The 21,203-nt window shown below is 37.8% G+C and overlaps 2 protein-coding genes across 3 annotated transcripts in view; one reads left to right on the forward strand and one right to left on the reverse strand.

Annotated features, from left to right (window-relative positions):
- cyfip1 (cytoplasmic FMR1 interacting protein 1) overlaps positions 1-21,203 on the reverse strand; it is a 45,373-nt gene that overhangs the window by 8,319 nt on the left and 15,851 nt on the right. For both annotated transcript variants that reach the window (XM_048199242.1, XM_048199243.1), the window contains exons 11-26: positions 20,875-20,992; positions 19,064-19,186; positions 15,896-16,021; positions 15,250-15,416; positions 15,014-15,161; positions 13,279-13,432; positions 12,622-12,778; positions 12,231-12,327; positions 12,033-12,109; positions 10,695-10,803; positions 10,477-10,596; positions 9,793-9,992; positions 8,008-8,095; positions 3,625-3,768; positions 3,073-3,163; positions 1,235-1,365 (exon numbers count right to left, since the gene is read on the reverse strand). In XM_048199242.1, coding sequence (XP_048055199.1) covers positions 1,235-1,365; positions 3,073-3,163; positions 3,625-3,768; positions 8,008-8,095; positions 9,793-9,992; positions 10,477-10,596; positions 10,695-10,803; positions 12,033-12,109; positions 12,231-12,327; positions 12,622-12,778; positions 13,279-13,432; positions 15,014-15,161; positions 15,250-15,416; positions 15,896-16,021; positions 19,064-19,186; positions 20,875-20,992 — 2,050 coding nt within the window. The remainder of the gene's footprint in view (positions 1-1,234; positions 1,366-3,072; positions 3,164-3,624; positions 3,769-8,007; positions 8,096-9,792; positions 9,993-10,476; positions 10,597-10,694; positions 10,804-12,032; positions 12,110-12,230; positions 12,328-12,621; positions 12,779-13,278; positions 13,433-15,013; positions 15,162-15,249; positions 15,417-15,895; positions 16,022-19,063; positions 19,187-20,874; positions 20,993-21,203) is intronic.
- On the forward strand, positions 4,148-7,904 carry LOC125273668 (fibronectin type III domain-containing protein 9). The gene is made up of 2 exons (XM_048199247.1): positions 4,148-4,896; positions 6,389-7,904. The coding sequence occupies exon 2, from the start codon at positions 6,480-6,482 to the stop codon at positions 7,140-7,142; it is 663 nt and encodes a 220-aa protein (XP_048055204.1). The 5' UTR covers positions 4,148-4,896; positions 6,389-6,479; the 3' UTR covers positions 7,143-7,904.

The raw sequence follows: 21,203 nt of genomic DNA on the forward strand, positions 1-21,203 counted from the left end.
GATAATTCCGATTGCACTTGAAGGCAGCATTACTGTGTGCAGCAAGCTGTACTTTGGATTTATTTGTGCCCTAAAGGGGATAAACTCATTAACAAATTACAAATCAACCCTAAATCACATTCAAAGTTTGCAAGCAGCCAAATGGCCTGTCTTTTAGATATAAAAAAGGTGTCAAAAGTATGTGATAATTCATCACTTTTGATTAAAGTGAATTGTTAGCATTCAGACATTGAAAAGTACAAAAAATAAGCAGCAAAGTCGATGCTTATTTGTCAAGCGTTGTATAAGCGATGCGATAGCATAACTATAACAGCAAGATCACACTGGTTGAGCTTTTAAAGTGACAGTGTTGCGCAACAGAAACAACATCTCTATATCAAAAAAGGACACGCTCATGCAGCCGGTGTGATCTGTAACCTGTTAATAATAGACATTTAATCAAATGTGCACTACTGTCATGTACAGTATGAAATAAACTCTACTCTGTATGACCATTCATTACCTTACACTGAGCATTGTTATAGGGGCTGAATGTTCAAAAGAAAAAAGAGAAGAAAAAAAAAGCTGAAGCTGATCTGCTTCTTAAAATGGTTGAAAACTGACAGTGCTGCCACATACAACACAACTGAAGATGTGTTCCCATGACAACAGTGTGTCAAAGTCAGACATTGTAAACACTGAGCAGGTTGCAGACTAAATGGAAGTCACCTGTTCTGTGTATAATATATTCCTTTTTCCTGTCATGGGTTCATGAATAATTCCCAAGTAAAAACGTAGAGATTCATTCATGATTGAAGACTTTAGTGAAGCTATGTGTTTCATGTGTCACTCATCTCAGCACAAAGAAAAGAACATAAAAGCAGCAAAAAAAAAAAAATCACAAAAGATGATGTTAATTAGTTAAGCTTACTACCCACAGCCCACTCTTTACTGTAAGAAAAATATGTCAAAACCACATTATCAATCTACAGAAAAAGATATGTTTGGTGGTGGCACGTGCATGCTAACTGACACTTTGCTTAGCTTATGTGCTGAAAGGGGTAAAAAAAAAAAAAAAACTGGATATTCTTACTTAGGTTAGAATTTAAAGAAAAGTTGATGGCAATTGGCAAAGTAGGATTAGTCAGTAACATTTTCACGGCATTGTTTGGTTTAGTGATGTGGCGAGGACAATTTTCTGTAGTATGGTGCAAGTGGTTAGAGATGATGTTGTAACAGCAGAGTTGTATCATACCAAGCTCTGTTCACTCAGAAGGCAGAAGAGCACCGCATTTCCAACTTCCCTCAGGTTCTGGAAGCACACGGTCTTCAGTTCAGCATACTCCACAATGTCTTTCAACTGGTGGTGAAAGAACTCCAGAATTCCTGCATCCGGGACACAAAATCATGCATTACAGTAATGACAGCTTCATTTTGTTTTAGGAAATGTTTAAGTATATTACAAAGTATTCCTCTAGACACCTATTTTGCATTTTCACATTGCACAGTAATTTATACTAATAGATTGCATTCCTGTATGGGCTGTCAACATTAACACATGCGATTAATTCAAAATCTTTAACGAAGGCGAAATTGTGAATTGCCATATTCTGTCCTTCCATTTAAAGTGGTGCATTTATGGCCCTCTTTGATATCCAAATCAGTTAAATCCTGTAACGTGAGTGTCATAAAACGTAGTCAACTGCGGGACGTGCTTGATATTAAAAAGAATTATGAAGCTGCGCATTAACTTGTGAAAGAGTACTCGCGCTCTTCCTCGGGTGGATTTCTGTGCACGCGCTCCGAGACTCCGAGAGTCCTCCGAGAGCAAAACACGGGCAAGCAACGTTTAGGCTACCTACTTTGGGCATCGGATACATGCCTAAAATGGTCAAATACACACAAAAATAAGGCAGATATTCTCATAAACAGTCAGTTACATCTTAAGTGAACAAACAAGTAGGAAAGAAATCGGATGCGTGTCAGTATATTAGATCTGTACATTTGCTCATAAAGTGACAGCAGCCTAATATTTCTGTGTGTGTCATAAAAGGGGATGAAAAGGGTAAAAAATTACCCACTGCTCTTGACTGAATAACTTTAGAATTAGTGTAGGCCTATATTTAATATAGAGTGAAGATAATGCAGTGTTCTACAGTGTTTTGTTGACTAGAAAAATAAGCTGACCATACATATCAGAATAAGTTGTGCTGTGTCTTAGATTTGGCAATCAAAGGAAATTACTGAAATTGTCCAATCTGTCCAATTTCATTTGCTGTATATAGCAAATGACAAAGTACGTGTTAAGATAAATGGTGTATGCTCAATTCCATAAGTGTGCGAATAATCACACAAAAAGGGTGCGATTAATCACGATTAAAAATGTTAATCTATTGACAGCCATAATATATATATATATATTTGTGTGTGTGTATTCAATACTGATTTCTGCATCCACATTTTGTTGTTTCATCCCCATATATTCAATCTTCAAAATTTATGAAGAGACAAAAGTATCTATAGTGACTTTTTAAGTTTACTTTTCTTTTGTTATGTCAGTGACTGCCAAGAATCCAAGAATACGTATTAATCTTACAAGCAAAAGCTTTTAACTACATTCACAGACCCTTTGCCATTTTCTACCCTCTGCTTTATTCTCTCTCCCTCTCTATTCCACCCACTTAATTTCATTCTTTCTCTCATTTTTTTTTTTTTCTCCAGTCTGTCTGAAGCCCACATAATCAGACACAGTCATGATTTCAGCATGGAGTGCACCCTCTCAGTATGGTCACCCAGAATGTAATAACAAACAAAGAGAGAGGGAAAGACAGCGAGAGGCAATTACCAAACCTTCTCAAGTCAAGAGGGGTCTGATTAAGTCTTATAAAACACCCAGCATCTGCTGCATAAGCTCTGCTTAAAGCATCAATGTGTGAATGACACTGCGGACTGCCAATCTGCCCAGCAGCACAGTTGGACTTACCAAAGCTTAATAATTTAGTGCTTATCTTCTACTTGGTGATATTTACACAGGGTCAGAGTTCCTCTCTTGGATCAGAAAATAAAAGGCTTATTTAGGAGTGTGGTTTTCACCTGGTGAGCCATACTCATGGCGAGGCAGACGGCATATTTTGGGCATCACTTCCATGAGTGTCTTCACATACTGCAGGATGGTGCCCTGAAGCTGCACCGGAAAGAATAAGACGATGAGGAGATTTCAGCAAAAATGTTTGTTGATACGGACACATCCTGAAAATGACATTCTTTATTCTTTAAAGAAAGATTAGTGGTTCAAAATGTTTGCTCCAACAATGATCTGATTCAATTAAGATTCTTTATAAATGATGTGATGCATCGTGAAATCAGAAATTTGGTATACACCGTATCATTGCATGCATTCCTGGGAATCGAACCCATGACCTTGCTTGTTGCTAGCAACATGTTCTACAGTTTGAAACCACTAAAATTAAAGGCATCACTTGAGAAGATCTAGTAGGAACGTGGTCAGACATAAATACAAAATACAACATGCATTTCCTCTCACATGTTTGAGCCGCTGATTAAAAAACAGATTAATGTCTAGTATCTTGCAAAAGCCCCCAGATCTCCATACACAAACTTCAATTTGCATGCTCGTGCACGTACCAGGCTTTTGACGACCTTTAACAGCTCTTCCATCACAACAGCGATTCCCTGGTATCCCAGAAGTCTGCAAATAGCCTTAATATGCGGAGGTCCCAGGAAGTTCCGGTAGAGGCCATATATACTACTGTATGCCAAATTCAAGGCCTGAGTCATCATGAAAAAGAAAAGAGAGCATGTTAAGAAATGCATGGAGCAAAGCTGAATAATTTATGTTTAGGCATAGTTTGATTTGTTAGTTACTACTCTTTGTATGTCTATATGCAATTAAAATAATAGCAGAACAGTAACTGTTACAAAATTAAATAAAGTCTCCTCCCTTAGTTCATTACAGGGAAAAACAATCTGATTACTATAAGTCATACCCAACAACACAGTTCAGCACCAGCTTTTCACCAGATATTCATCAAAAAGACAAAATGTAAACATTACCCAAATGCTGTCACAATGTAACAAAGGGTGTGTGTACATATATTTCAATCATGACATCTTTTGAAATAATTTTAACAATGTAATTGTAACAATGTTCTACTGTTGTTGATTATTACTGCTGCTGCAGAGCAAGTATGGGCTTGTCAGTACAATAGATACACAGACACACTGCTCTGGCTCTCAAGGACTAGAAGGACTAAACTAAACATTTTACAACGTGCCAATGATTTTCTTATAAGCTTCCTTTGTTTATTGGTGTCACGTTAATAAGCCAAATTAAAATATAGTTTTTAAACAGCAAACAATGAGTAGTAACGAAACAAGTTTCCTTCTGTTTTTCAAATTAGCTAGCAGTACTTGCAAGTTGACCGATTAAAGATTAATCATAAATGCGTGAGCATACATGTCCGTAGGTGTTGTGGCAGTGACTCAGGGGAGACAGGTCACCAGTCTGAGGGAGTAATTGAGATCACAGTGGGGGAGGAAAAATGCCATGTGTTCCTCCAATGATTGAGTGAGAAAGGATGCGTAAGAGACAGAGGACAAGCAAGAGAGTTCAAGCTCTCCCAGCTGTAATTCTGTTTAAAATGCACTCTACGCAAAACATTGATGTGTCGTCTCCCTCCTCCCCATAGCACTCTCTCTCTGCTTTATGTGCCGTCTGCTGTTCTAATCAGATAGAAGAGCTTTTCTGTGCAGCGGTGTGGATGTGGAGCTCTTTCTGAAGCAGACTTGAGCCATGCCAAACAGAGAAAGCCACAGGTCACACTCTCTGAACGCTTCAGAGGGATTCTGTCCGCAACAACGAGACGATCTATGAAGTGACTCTTCTCATTTCTTACGGTAAGATTTTTGCTCCTTTACCTCTCGATTTCAGTTTTGCCAGAGACACCTGTGTCTCTGTTAGACTCCCAAAGATTTTATTTATTTTTTTAAATGGGTGTGAATTACCTGTAAAGAATGGTAAAAGACCAATTTAGGCAAGCACTGTCTGAAAATACTACTAAAGAGAAATCTTTAGCAGCTAAGCAGATCTGAAACAGATTGGAAAGACTGACAGGTGTGTAGAGTGAGAGAATACACATTCTGTTTCCCCTCAGACAAGAGAGACTTGTTTGAGTGTTATTGACACTGTGCTTCTGGAAGATGCAAAATGATTAGTGTTCAAGCTTTCACACGGTGCTGACTGTCGAGTAATTACAGTGCGAGTGTGTGGCATAAAGGTTCACCACTCATCCACACCAATGTGGTGATTTATTGATTGAGTTGATGGGCTTCAAACAAACCAAAGCCAACAGCGGCAAGAGAAAAAAAAAAAACATATGGCAACTATTAAGAACAAAATAATACACATTTTAAGCCAAAGATAAATATCCAGAAATCTCTTTCTGCTCTCTAAGAGTTGAAGCAGAGGATATCAGAAATAAATAAAAGTTTACAAATATAGAAATTAAAACTTAAAATAAAATAATCATGTATCAGTGTTTGACCATGCATAATCAATGGTCGATCTTAAAACAGTGAACAGTGAATAAATAATTTGTTATTCCATGACATTTATATACATTTTAAACTCAAAATTATATTTATTGTGCTGTAATGCCATTCAGTGACTCGAGAGAATCCCTTAAGAACTTCTCTCTTGGCAAGGGGATATATGGATGTAATGTCAATTGGAAATTCACATAATCCTGCTTTAGATACCTTCACCTAGTTTTGGAGGGAAAAAAAATTAGATACAAAGTAATCAAGGCAGATAAATAAAAAAAATCTGTCCTTGTACTCAATAACCTGGTGCTTTTCCCCAGTAGATAAATCTGCTTTAGCTAACACCATGCTAGAGCAGGGCAAATGTACTTGAATGGAAAAGAAAATTGAAATGACAAAAGAGGATATAACCATGAAAAAATCCATCCTGTGTTACATACTCAACCATTTCAATGTTAATTATCACAATTTGAAAAACAAATTAAACAGAAAAGAACAAAAAAGATACAAAAGTAAGTCTGTATAGACTACAGTAAATGGCTAAAACATCTGCTGTTTATAGAAAAGCTGCAGGTTTTTGATATACTCACTCAACCATCAGTGTTACTGATTAATTCCTTTTGACAAAGACCTTCAATTCAAAATCAATTTCAGTTCTGAAACCAATGATTGAAGTTTTCCAATTCTTTAAAAACATGTTTTTATGCCAGAAGCAAGCCTATTTGTAATGTATTATTCATGTATTACCATGCCTACCAATGTATTATCATGCCTTGTTGTGCCACATTCAAGGTTAGAAATTATCTGAAATCAGAATAAATGCTTTCATTCCCATCTATTCTTCCAGATTCTTCAAAATCATTGCATGACGTCTCAAACCAGCCTTCATCATCAAACTGTGCGTGCATAAGAAAATCTTGACCTAAAACAAACTCGACATGACTATCGCCATTCAGAACATCACCGCCACCTCTGCCATCGTCAGCTGGCCGTCTTCTCCAGGCTGTGTGGACACGTTCTACAGCGTCATGTATCACCCTAACTGGAACAGCCTTCTGATGGGTTACACACGCAAGAGTTTTCTGCGCGAGGACAGGGTTCCCGTGAGCCAGACTTCTACCAGTCTGGGCAACCTTAGTCCTCAGACCACATACATCCTCTGCGTCACCTGCCAGTCTGCAAATCCCACCAGAGAGCAGTGCCAAGTCTTTAGTACCCTAGATGAGGGCACTGAGCTCGGGGAGAGCAGCAGGGAGCTGGCAATGGGAGTCTGGCTGGCCAGCAGCATTCTCTTGCTGATCATTGCCGTGGCTCTGCTTTGGGGATGTCTCCATACCATGTGTCCAGCAAAGAGGAACCCAGAAAGAGGTAGCCAGCCAGGTCCGAACCCTCCACACCTGGCTCTGACCCCCATGGGTGGGAAGATGGGAAGTGAAGGAAGAAAAAGTCTATACATGCCCGGTTGCGGCGAGGAGGACTTTCAGAACGCAACAGTGATCGAGAATCCTTTTCGAGTCGAGCATGGCAGAGAAATGGCAAACGGAAGTCGTGAACTTCAAACATCGAGTAATAAACAAAGATTTGGCCCCGAGTCAGAATAACTGGGCTGCCAAATTATCACTGTGATATACAGACCCTCGAAATTAAAACTATTAGAACCTACACAATGAGGACAATCAACGGGGTGGAAACAATTTTGAGGAAATGAGGCTCAAGCAGTTGGGCTAAGCTGACCAGGTTTAATTAGCATTTAAATGTCAGATAAAAACATCATTAACTAATCAACCAGACTGAACAGAATCAACTGAAGCAGAATCAACTGTAATTCTATAGACTTTAAGGTACGCAAAGTGTAATATGTAATATATATATATAGCCTCTTCGAGCTACACTGTAATTCTATAGACTTTAAGGTATATATATATATATATATATATATATATATATATATTGTAATATGCCTCTTCTATAACATGAGTTGATGCATTCAGAATTTATTCATCTAGGTTTAACATTTTAGCCCATTACTACAAATTTTTTTATTAATTTATTATAAAAAATTCCCCCCACTTTGAAAATTATAATTTTACGCTTAAATAGTACCAAATACACACAAGATATATATATATATATATATATATATATATATATATATATATATATATATATATATATATATATATATATATATATATATATATATACATATATATATATATACACACATATATATATATATATATAGCTTTAATGTAATGGGGTTTTTTTTGCATTTAATGTCTCTGTGAGTTGATAGTCTCTGTGCATTCATTGATATCCTCTGCTTGAAATGTATCTTGCTTAATAAAAAACATTTCCCTGTATGTTATGGTTTGTGAGAGGCATATTGTAACTGCATGTGCAACGAACTGCAACGATGGAGATGTAACTGATCTAGGTGTGATATTTAAACTCATTCAAACCCACCTTTGAGCCATATAGGTATTGTGGCTGGGCGTTGGGAGGCTTGTCTCTTTGAAACTCTTGTGAAAACGGCAGTACAGTGCGAACAAATCTAAAAGAAAAGGTTAAAAAAAAAAAAAGATTTTTGTATTATTGGGTTTGTCACCCAGTTATTGTCATCTGTTCAATCAGGCAGCGCTCAGCATGTCCACTCTAGCCCCATTCACAGTTAACAATACAGTGGAAAAACTCATCACACAAGTCAAATCACAGCTTTCAGAGTAACATGTTTCTAAGGAAAAAAAAATTCCAAAAAAAAGATTACAAAATTCTGTGCTGGTTAAAGTAACTTGAGTTTATATAAAAGGAGTAGGTGAGAAGTAGCATCAGTGTGCTCTGTGTATCTACCCATCACTCTGAGAGTCACCTGAGAATCAACTAGACACAATGACTGAATGTCATTCACCCTTTATCAAAAATAAATAAATAAATAAATAAATAAAGGTCTTATCAGGGGTGAGCTGGAACCTTCAGCCCGAGCTGAAGCTAATATTGTGTCTCAGTTTCTGAAATTTAAAAAAAAAAAAAAAAAAAAGAGGCGTAACCCACAAGGATGGCATCCTTTCTACCAGTTATGAGCAGTATTGAGACCACAGCTGAACCCTGATGGTGTCAGTTCATTTTGATACTATATGGTTCTATATGGTTACATTTCTGATGAATTTGTCAGATATCAACAGGTCTATATCCCCTGAAAGCCCACAAAATGTTGGAAGCCACAAACATGACAGTGAAAAGATGACTTTAGTCTTCTTTTCATCCTACATTCAGCCTACCTGCATATCACTTCCATATACTCCATCTCGAAGACCTCACAATTTGGTCATTGAAATATTTCCCACCTCACTATGGTTCATTACAAAGCTCTTTTTTTTCTCAACTGCTGTCATATTTGATATTTGGGTCAGACTGTACCTTGAACAATTATTGTGCTAGAACTATTCGACAGTAAAAGAGATAAGAAAAGAAAAAGTGATGGATATAACAGCAAAAGGTAGACAAACACTCAATTCACAGAAAAAAAAAAGATTAATAAAAAGGTAATTGATTTGCCTTAAATTGCTGGAGATTATACACTTATCAAAAGCTGCAAACAAAAATCTGTGTACAAGAGTGTGTCTCAAGTGTGGAAAACACTTCTGAAACATAACATCCCTTTCCTGGTTGAAATAAAACAGACATTTTAAACATATCTTTTGATTATTCACACTTAAGCATAGACTATAAATAACTAATTAATTAACTCAATAATTAATCATTATCTAAAAATAAAAATAAAAACCAATGTTCCATCTTGATTTAAGTGTCTTGGGAATCTGGCTTTTTGACAAGTGATGAAAGAAATGTTCTTTGCAATTTAACTTTTAATCTCAATCACTTCTGTTTAACTGAAATATGGATGAATTAATGCATATTGCAACAGCTGAAGCCTGAAAGTACATGAATATAGCTGTTAATGTGCTATCCATTTATGACATTATAAAATTATATTATTGAACAATCCTACCAGAAAAGATTAGTAGAGCCTGCGTGATCAAGTCCCCAAAGTAACTTACTAAATTAAATTAATACAGAAAAATGTCACATAAAAATGTAATGAAAAGTAATCCTGCTCGAATAGGGATTTTAAAAACAACCATTTAAATATCATATTTAAATATTATTTATATAAATAAAAAAATAAAAAATTCTATATAACTTCAAAATTATCGTGGGTTTGGGGGGGTGGGGGGTGATGAGCTGACCCACCTGTTCGTGGAGCCGTTGTAACAGTAGTTGGGCAAGAAGTCATAGTTGAGTTCCCAGAAGACATGGAGTGTAATTCTGCCATAGGGTGCGGATACGTTGTGGTTTGCCTCGCGAAACATTGCGTCGATGCTGTCCAGTGTCAAATACTTACTGAGGAGCTTGTGGGTCATCCGGTTTATCTCCAGCAAACCCTCCAACTCCTGATCATAGACAAAGAGAGAGGAGCAATTGAGACAAAATAAGCCCTCTCATTTTCTGACACAAAAATTATGTTTACAGACATTGCATGTCTATATATGTACACACACTTCTGACAACAATTTGTATGAAAACAGATAATGAGCCTTGGAACAATTTCATGGCATTTTGAAATGCATCTGTCACAGTCAGACGTCCAATGTCTATACATTCACAGGCACACACACACACATATATACAGGAAGCAAATATTAATAAAACGATTCACTCTCTGGCAGAGCCAGACTTGGATAAATTATTTCTGCTGCACTGAATTTCAATTCTGCTATGAGAGCAACCTCTCTTTCATTAAAAATCCTAAATGGGCAAATACCCAGCAAATTTACACAGCTAAAACAAACTGAGCAAATTCAAGGTCTCTGTAAGAGAAAAATGAAAAAAAAATGCATGTTTCCATAAAAACAGAGATTTTGAAGGATAAAGTACCATGATGGAAGTAAGGTCCTCGCTCTCAAAGCGGTTGATGGCTAGCTCTAGAGATTTGTAAAGCGCTGAGGACACTCGCTGGGTGATCAGGCGGTTCAAATCGATTGATCGTCCAAGGAGCTGCAAGAGAAAAGGACAAAACAAGATGAGTGGACTTAAGAACAGTACTAATAAACAGAAATTAATATGTAATCGTACAGAAGAGTGGCCACTCTTACCTGTACATGTCTCTGTTTGAGCAGCGTCTCATAACGATTGGAGGAAGGCCACGAGATGTTGGCACCTTGATTCTTACATTCAGCTCTTAGTCTCTTATCCAGGAGGAGACTACAGAAAGAAATCATGTTACAGAAAATTACTTGCATTAGAAGAATTATTACATATTTATCTTGTTAAATATTAAAACATTAAAAATTGCTACATATTAAATAAGGATTTAAACAGACAGACAGGGGCGCCGTTGGCACGGGGGACAGGGGGGTCAGGACCCCCGCAGTTTTGAAAAGATAGAAGTCGACCCCCGCACTTTTGATAAGGGCTGCTTCAATTAGTCACACTATATCATCTTTTAGCTTAGGATATTTTCTTTCAAATGAGACCATTTTCGTTTGTAAATAATCAGCTGTTTTGTTGCGGATGTGAACAGGAAATGCGCTCTCGAACGGAGAAACACGCGATCTCCAAACCATCGATCAAAGCATGCTAACGTTTTAGGACAGGTCGATGGTATATAAATCATGCCCAACGTTAGCGTTTGTCAATCAAGCCAAACCGTCCATTTAGAAACCGAGAAATTTGACACTTTAAGGTAATTACCTAAGCTGGTCAGGCTGATTTTAGCAGGTCTCCCAGCCTGGTCATAGCTGGTTTTAGAGGGGTTTTGACTTCTGACCAGCTTAAACCAGCTGAACACCTGCTAACCCAGGCTGAGAGACCAGCTTGACCAGCTAAGCCAGGCTGGGAGACAAGCTAAAACCAGCTACTTCCAGCTTAAACCAGCTAAGACCAGTCAACCAGCTTAGGCTGGTTTTAGCTGGATTTTTCAGCAGGGAAGGAGGCTGATCTCTCAGGTTGACACACGAGCTGGCTTGACTGAAGTTTTCGTGAGGATTTATAGTTTATGGACTGTTTTGATTTCGGTAATTACATCTTGAAAGGCAAAAGCATTGATGGCATCTATAAAAGAGATATCTGAAATAGAAACGAAAGTGGTATTGCCTCATCCAGTGGAGGACGCACGAGAGGAGATCTGTGCGTTTAATTGGTACGTGTATACTGTAATACTTAATTTACATTGCTTATCAGTGGCGTGCACTTTGATCGTGAAAGTGCCTTTTGCGGTCGCATCGCGGTGCTCCCGTGTTCCCGATGTGAACGTGAGCTCCAGTCCATTACAATTTAGAGCGGTTAAGGCCCGGTTCATTTCCCGCGTTCCGTTCAGTCTCGCGTGAGCCTTTCACGCATATGTGCACCGCCCGTTGTCATAACCCCCCCCACACACAGTTTGGTCCTCCTCACTTTGAAAATGTCTCCTGCGCCCCTGCAGACAGACTTACCTTCCAGCAAGAATCTTGTAGTAGGCAAAAATTTGATCAGCAAGTTTGTAGACAAACTGGTCAAAGCAGAGATTCACCTGGGAGAAAAAACAAAAATCCAGATGCACAATCACTTAAAAGAACAGTAATGGAAATTAAATGCACATGCAATAACTGTTTTTTTTCTTTTTAGAGTGTAGAAGATCAAGAGAGTTTTACCTCAGCTTCAATCTCATCGTAAAGGAACTGCTTTTTAAACTTTGTGAGAGCATAGTGTGCACTGTCGTTGTACAGATCCAGTGAATACAACACATACCTGTATAGATTAGACAGACTTAGAAGCACATTTTTTTTTTTTTTGCACATGTACCATGGCAATTCATGTACAAAAAAATATGGGTACACTTTATTTTAAGGTGGTCTTGTTACAATGTGATTATACATTAAAGAACTGAGTAATATTAATTAACAACAAGTACTTACTATAGCGGTAGGGTTTGGTTTAGGGTTTGTTGCATGTAATCATGCATAACTTACTGTTATTACTATAGTAAGTACATGTAACATTTGTAACAAGGACACTGTAAAATGTCATTTTTTTTGTTCTCACTCCATCATAGAGGCCTCTTTAATCTCAAGGATGTGGTCAGTGAGGATCCAGGGCATAGACATCTCAATGGGGAACTGGATGCGGCGACCCATTGTGAGCTCCAGAAAGAACTCACGGAACCAGAGCTGGGACAAATCACAGCACTGCTGCAGTGTCTCTGCAACACAACAAGCATGCATAAGAGACAAACATTAACACCGTCTCAACTAAACTCAACTAAACAGACTGTCCCCAAAAACTATTTGGACACTTAAAGTCACCATGATATCAAAATGAACAATTCTTATTTTTAATGGAACACTGTATAAATGATTATAATGATTACAAATGATTTTTATACATTTATTTGCATTAAATAAACTATGAAAACAAGTGGCATGTGCAAACAAATCCTGCTAGAACATTTCTCAGGTTATTTTTTTGTTATTTGTTTGTCCAAATAGAAAAATTGTAAAATACTTTTGCTGTTCACTACAGCTTGAAAGTGTGTGTGTGTTATCTTTCTTTAAAAGGCCACTGCAGATGCAGATAATGTGTATTGGTACATAGTGGTATGACACTTAAAACATGGTAATGCACATCAGTTTTAGTGTTCATAAAACAATGAACAAGCAAATGTCTAGACTAGGGAAGACAGGCATTTAGCATGTTCCTTACCACTGAAGTTGAGCAGATGAGTGTAGAAGAATGATTCACGATGGAACTTCTCGATGTCCAGGATGGTCGGTCCTTCAAGACTACTGCGCAGAGTCTTCTTTGAGCCGCTCTTATCAGCGACCAAAGACTCCAGCATGGTCCTGACCATATACAACTATACAGAGGAACAGATGGAAGAAGCAGATGAAAGGACATTAAGTCTTTGATGCAAAGTTGGACATCTTTACTCTCCACACATTCGGCCACTCCACGACAGACAGATTCATATCACCATTCTGCTCTCGTCATCTCAACACAGGTGGGGGGTTCTCCTTTGCATTCTGTTCTGAGTGCATTAATGTGCTGATGGAGGGCATACAGGTGTCAAAGCCTTACTGGACATGTCAGATAGGCATCAAAAGACTCGTCTGTATCTCTGCCCTTGGATTCCATCTGGAATTGTGTGTATGTGTGTCACTGTATTCAAATACTGAGAGGGTCAAATTGTCCTGTACATAATATAAGACAGTGGTTTTCAAACTTTTTGATGCAGGTCCCTAAAATATGATCCCCTTGTGAGAGGCAACCTTCCTAAAATATATAGGCAGCTACATAAAAATAAAATGTGATATTATAAAAACAACAAAATTAAATAATTGCTTCCAAAAAATAAATAGTTGGATAGTACTACAGAAAAATATAAAACCATTCAATAGGAGACATGACCGGATTGAATTTTGTCTGTATGGACCAAGGAGGTCGATAATAGTAAACTACTTATTTGCATTCCCATTCCTCTCAATGGATGTTGTTTGGTTGGAGCAGGACAGGCATTTCCCACTTTTCATCACAATGTATTAATTTAATACCAAGACATCAGCAAAGTATAAATTTTGCTTCAGAGACATGATACTTTTCACAGAAACTTTGGTGAAAATCAAGCATGATCATATAGAACATTGATGAAAAAATAAAAACAGAGGACATGGAAACAATCCTTCACCGTGCACCGTGCATTCAACTGACTGTTGAATCAGGACACGTTTATGAATCTCTCTCAAAAAATTCCAATAGCAAAGCAACGAGATCATGTTGAGAGGCAGCACCGATTACAGCTCAAATCCCTGAGGCGCCATTGACATTCAATACAACACCCTTCCACGGCACACCGGATCCCACTGTGCTTCATGCAACATCTGCAGCAGAAGCGAGTGGAAGATTACAAGCTTTTCTGAATGACACTGGGGGAGCGTGTGACTGTGTGACCGCGTATGCGTGCGTGAGAGAGAGAGAGAATGACAGGTTGAAAAAGCAGATAGCAATATGACTTATGATGTTAGGTTGTTTCAGATAAGGAATTGTATAAGGTGAGAAAGAGATTAGGTGATGATATGTAGCTAATCTGAAATCAGTAAGTACAGCTTTTGGACCATGTTTGAAAAAGGTATCAGCAGCAGAAAAAGATTTTCCTCAGAAATAGATTTCCTCAGCCTGAAACATACTCTACGCAAATACATGACCCCAATGGACTCGATGTCGATATATCTAGCTACGCATTTACGTGCCGTTGCATTCAGAATGAAAATAATAAACTACAGATAACTCTGTTGCCCCCTTGAGCTCTGAGATTTGTTACCTTCACGGTAATAAAAAACATTATGCATGTACAATGGGGTTCCTATATTGTCTGCATTTGTGTAGAGTATGTTTCTGCCCTTTATATGGTATAGAAAATGGAAATTGGAGAGCCGCATACTTGAGTGCTGGAGGGTCCTACGGCACGACGAGGAACTTTGATATCAAATCCTCCTTTAGGGTCCTTCTCGCCCCGCAGCGCTGGGTCATTATGTGGCTCTCTGCCCGTCTCCCAATCACAGATGGTCTTACGGATGGCCTGGAGGACACTGGAACAACATCACTGTCAGCTTACACAGACTTAAACCACTAGAGCAGTAAGACAGAAAGATCATTTGGTTTGGTGCTCTGTTGTACCTCTGGACAACATTCTTCTTCCTCTTGATAGCCTGACGCAGCGGTTCTCTGAGCGTGACCTGGGCAAAGTCTTGCAGAGCTGAATAGATGGTGTGACGGATGGCGTGGTTGAACACGCTTTCCATTCGGCCCATCAGCACCTGCAAGCCCTTTATCATCGCAATGACCTAAACAAGAAGATAGAAGCACATTCAGACAAAGAACTGGAAAACGAACACGGACACCTCCGAGTTACTTTGGATACACTAAACAATTGACACTGATTAACTTTTAATTCACAACAGTTCAACACTGATGTCAGTTCAGTCATTGATCCGATTCATTTAGTTAATTCAGAGAGGATTCATCAGGCTGATTCAAAACACAGGCCTACACAGAGTTTGATACTGAATTTTAGGCATTCGAAAGAAATAATAAATATAATTAAAAGACAAAAATAATTCATTTTCATTTGAAATAAAATTGAAATACAATAATTTTTATAATTAATTATAAAAAATATTAATGGACACCTGAATTCATTTTCAGACTAAGTGTGGAGATCATAGAGGTGCAATGACCTTTAAAATAGTTGTGAATGTATTTTGTGCTGAAAATTATAATACAATGCTATGCATCTGAGCTTTGGACCTGCAGGTGTACTGACCTCCACCAGAGCAAACTTCTCCTCGCTGGTGTAGTTGTATCTGGTGGCACGTTCATACTCCTCAGCATTGTCTGGGCATTCTTTGTTGGAGTATTTGTCTGTAGGGTGCACCAATTTCCAAGAATACTGCAAAAAGGAAAACATTTTACAATCTTTCATGTATAATTGCTTATGATGATTATTCTGCAATATACCTTCAATGCTGCTTAAAAAATCATCAAATTTTTACAAATTTCCTGAAACTATGGTTCATCATCTCCATCTCCATCCTAATTAGCTACAAATGTCAAAATCCATTTTACTAATTGCCAAGAATGGACTTGTTTCAGGCTGTTTCCATGGCAACAATATTTCATAAGACTGCCAGTTTGGAGTGTTTTGTTTGGAACGTCTGTTCTAAGAAAAAAAAAAGAAGAATAGTTGGAACCTGACTATTAAAGTGAAATTAATGATTCAAATCAAAGGTGAAAACGTTGATGACCTTGTGGAAGTAAGAGAAAGAACATACATCAGTGCTCTGACAGGCCCTATCTACTTAATGAATGAGGTTCAAGCTCTTTGTCTTGAAGGGTGGGTTGGTACAACTAAAAATACAAGGTTAGTTAGTCTTCAGTGAGTGCACCAGGCTGGCTTATCTGCCTGTTGAAGTGCGTGGCGACGGTGGCATGAATGACTGTCCTCAGACACAGAGCAGGACTTAAGCAAAAACATTTGAGAAAATATTTGCTTTTGAGTAACTCAATTAAAGGTGCTAAATGGGATGTTTTGTTTTATACATTTTTGCAATATTACTTGAAACTGTCTTTACTAACGGATAAAAAACTATTTATTAGGTGCACTGAAAGTAATAATATTAATATACATTATCTGTGCACAAGGTAGGGCCTTAAAAACATCAGCCAATCGTTTACGCGATCATCGCGTAAACGATTGGCCCTCTGGCTTGTCAATCACTGCCGTGACGTTCCTTGTGAGAGACGAGCGCGGCTGCGCGCTCCAGTAACTTTCCACACTCCACAGGCGCCGTATGCAATGTTTTTGTCAGGAGACAGGAGTAACAACTGCAGATTATGAGTTACCTGCGGTGAGTCCGACATAATGAATCCACTAACACGACACAGCGAATGCCGGTGGTAAACACTTGTGTTCCAATACTCGTGCACGAGTTTTGGGAGGCGTTCCTTTGAAATGAGCTTTGAAGGAGGGGGGTTGTTCTTACGCATGCGCTCATTTCAAAAACTCACTAACAGTCTTTGGTTTCTCAGTCGATGAAAAAATCCTCTCTATCACCTATAAGCAGCTGAACACTTCTCTCAGACGGGACATGGTGGGAAAAAAATATGAGATGGTAGGAAAAATATATTTCAATGCTTTTGCATCCGCTCACAAAAGTTTCTAGGGGGAACGCAAATCTCTACTGTAAGTACATGTATCCACCACAGCATATGTGAAACTCAATTTAAAATTAAAACAAAACTTCATTCGAGATTCAATTTCAAGACAGTTTTACAATAATTTGACTAATTTGGTAATCAAGTAATCAGTCGATTATTTATTTATTTATTTTTTGGATGGTAATAAAATAGACCCAAGCAAATAATAGCCTTTAAAATGACTTAAAAAAAAAAAAACATAACAATGAGGCAATAATCTTTGGTTCAAATAAAGAATTAAAATCAAGTAATCATATGGCTTTATAGAACAACACTGTTAAAATACATAATATAATCAGGGCTCGATTTGAGGGGTGATACGGCGATTTTTTGTTGAAAAAAAAAGAAAAAGAAAAAAGCATCTGTAAACCCTCTGTAAAGCCCCCATCCTCCCTTACATCGCCTTTAGATTAACAGTGTTATGTATTTTGTAAAACTGGTCATGTAAGCGAAATTTTAAAATTCTCTGTATGATAATTAAACTATAAATAACAGTGATTGGCCAATCAGAACTAAGTATTGTAACACGCAGCGCACAGTCACGCCAGAGCTCTGATTCATCTTTTAACGTTCTTTAAAAAGGAGAACAGAAGGTATGATATTACTTTGATTAGTGTTTTAAGAACATTCCCCTGACACATAGAAGGAATAAACATATGCATTGATGCTATAAGGGGTCGTTGTCAAGATGAATTAGTGACAGTGAATGTCATCACTGAGGTGATAATGGACACATGCATAGGGTATGTTAGATACATGTATGTGTGTTTATTTACTTTATTTAATAAAAAACTATGGGCTCTGTTCATACTCCGCTGTTTAAAACTGCATGAACCATCCATTCAAGACACAGCTAACAAAGACTGTACCACTAATTGTTCGATATAAAAACTCAAGAACTCTAACTCTGTTCATTTTGTCCAAACTATCAAATGTTAGAGCTCTGGAGCACTGAAACGTTTGGGGCTCAAAAATGTGTGTCATTTGGAACTCATTTATAGAGTTATTTTTATTAAAAATATAAGTTGATAATGATTAAACACTTCAGTGCCCTCCAAAGGCATCATTTTAGGTATATAAAGGGATGGATTGCATGTGTATGAGAGAGAGAGAGAGAGAGAGAGAGAGAGACACTCTGGTGCTCACTCCAATACTACAATGATATAAATACTGTAATTGAATTGTAAACGTAAATGAAAATGTAAATGAACTGTAAATGAATATAATATACATAATACAATCAATCAACTTATGTACGTTACGTATTATAACAAATGCCCACAGAGGGCGCCAACGGCCTGGTGATTGCTGTTGTCCCACTTTACAGCACATTAAATCCTTGTTTAATATAGGCCAAACAACATATAATTTAATATTTGGCCACTTCTTTATGAAAGAAATGCTACAGCCACTGTAATTTCTTGAACAAGTATATGTGGACATCAAAACATGCAAACACAGAGCAAGGGTTTAACCTTTTATTTTAAAATCACGATGAACAGTTTGCATATTTAGAAACAAATTAATGTATTCTCCTGTGTTGGAGTAGGTTTATAAATGATTTACCTTACCAATCTGATGAAATGGCAATCGTGACAGCCCTAGCTTTAACTATGCAGGTATACTGAAAAGCAGCATGAACCCAGCCAAGCATCACCCACATAATCATCATGGGTCAAAAGTTTCCCTGGGTTGTGTTCACATGCACAAATATGAGTGTGACAAGTCCACTCACCACTTCCATGACCTGAGCACTCCACTGAGAGAGCAGCTGCAGGCCCTGCAGAGCCAGATCAAACAATTTCCTGTATTCAGAGTCAGTCTTCTGAGACTCTTGACGCCCTGAGCCGGTCACCACCTGTGAAAATGAGAAAAGGATGAGATAATAAACAGCAAGTAAACAAGATAACATAACATCTAACACAACTACTGTCATTAGAGAGAAACTGAGCAAATTAATGAACCACTGAAATCTCATCACACAAGCTAATGACAAAACAACAGGATACCTGCCGCATCCTACAGGAGAAGGGCAAAATGAGCAAACAAACAGAGGAGGAAATGCCAAAACCCTGCATCTCTGCATTCGTTTCAGCAGTCCAAGACAGCACATGACACAAGCACTGTGTCAAAACTCCTGACAACCATAGCTGTTGAACGAACAAACAAATTCCTCCCCGCTTCTCCTCATCACTGGGCTGCTGTCACTGATAGTGGACCCCAGCTGTCCTCTGGCTGCCAATGTGTTCTCATTACAGTGCTGCTACCATGTCTTAAGTCAAACCCAGGATGACCTCCTCCCCTCACATTTCCATATTCATCTGTAAGACTACCGACCCCAGTGGTTCTGAATGCAAACTTTGAGTTGCGGAGAATGAGCCTTGAAACTATTCAGCCATGGAAAAGGGAATAGTGTATGAAGCGAGAGCTGCTCGCCCTCCCACTGCTAATGAATATTCCTGAAATCTACTCACATGTGCAAAATCAAACTCAACAAGAGCAATGTAAACTACTGTAGCTTCTGATTCTCATTAAGCCGTATGATTACAACCATTAGTGCATATCTGAAAGAGATCTTTCAGCATCACCTATGCTGAGGCTTAATTCAGTCTAATTAGCAAATTTTCAGCTAAGGACTAGAATATACCATATATACTAGCGTATACCGAGTATACATTATATAACTATATATAATGTAATTTATTCCTTTGATGGAAAAGCTGAATATTCTGCAGCCATTACTCCAGTCTTCAGTGTCATTCTAATATGCTAATTTGGTAATCAAAAAAAAAATCTTATTAACATCAGTGTTGAAAACAGTTCTGCCGTTTCAAATTTTTTTTGGAAACCATGATATATATTTTTCAGAATTCTTTGATAAATAGAAAGTCCAAAAGAACAGCATTAATTTGAAATAGAATTCATTTGTAGCAAACTACTTAGCGTCACTTTTGATCAATTTAATGCATCCTTGGTAATTAAGTAAAAATCTTACTGACCCCAATCTTTTGAACGGTAGTGTGTAACAGTAACGTTTTCCTAACAATGTGCTACTTTTCAGAATAGTTGGATTTGATAGTTCAAGTGAAGCATTGCATTGACATTTGAAATATATTGTTTTTGTTTTACATGTTTCTATAATTTACAGGTAAATCAAATCCAGGCTGGATGTCTAACAAAAAGTCTGTAGCAGTGGAAGATTAAATCCATCTTGTTAATATCGAGGACGATACTGCAAGCAGAAATTTGTTTTCAATCCAACCCAAAAAAGAATAACTGGTTTCACGTGATGCTAAACGACTCATTTGGTTTTGCCAGTTTCTGAATCAAAGAACGACTCAGAGAACTAACTTCGTCAGAGGTCTTATGTTTAGAAAGAGCAAGTCATTTGGCAGATTAGGTAAGAGACATTTTGTCCCTCGCCAACGTCATGGGAATATGAGTCAGTGCATGGTGACTGTTGAGTCTACACTGCATTTGTTTAAAAAGACAGTGAAGAAAAAAAAAGAAAAAAGAACAAAAAAAAAAAAAAAAAAAAAAACTCACCTCACTGTTGCTGTAGCGAGCCAGCTCAGAAATGAAGCGCATATGGTCTTCACGGATTTGAATCATCTGCTCGCAGATATTATACTGCGGACTACTGCCTGCAGATGTGCATGACCACCTAGAGAATGGAAGAAGCCAGGCAATTAAAAAACATGCAAAGATCTAGTAAATACTACAATTGTTACTCTTTCACAAAAGGCAGAAATTCAGAATTGTGCATAGTTAACATTTTTCCTTTCCAAATGTTACCAAAAAAAAAAAAGAAAAGCAGCATGTGGACATAGACTACTAAAATACCAACCACTACATTGTTAAAAATATCTTCTTCT

The sequence above is a fragment of the Megalobrama amblycephala genome, linkage group LG8 (genome assembly GCF_018812025.1).
Source record: "Megalobrama amblycephala isolate DHTTF-2021 linkage group LG8, ASM1881202v1, whole genome shotgun sequence".
Lineage (NCBI taxonomy): Eukaryota > Metazoa > Chordata > Actinopteri > Cypriniformes > Xenocyprididae > Megalobrama > Megalobrama amblycephala.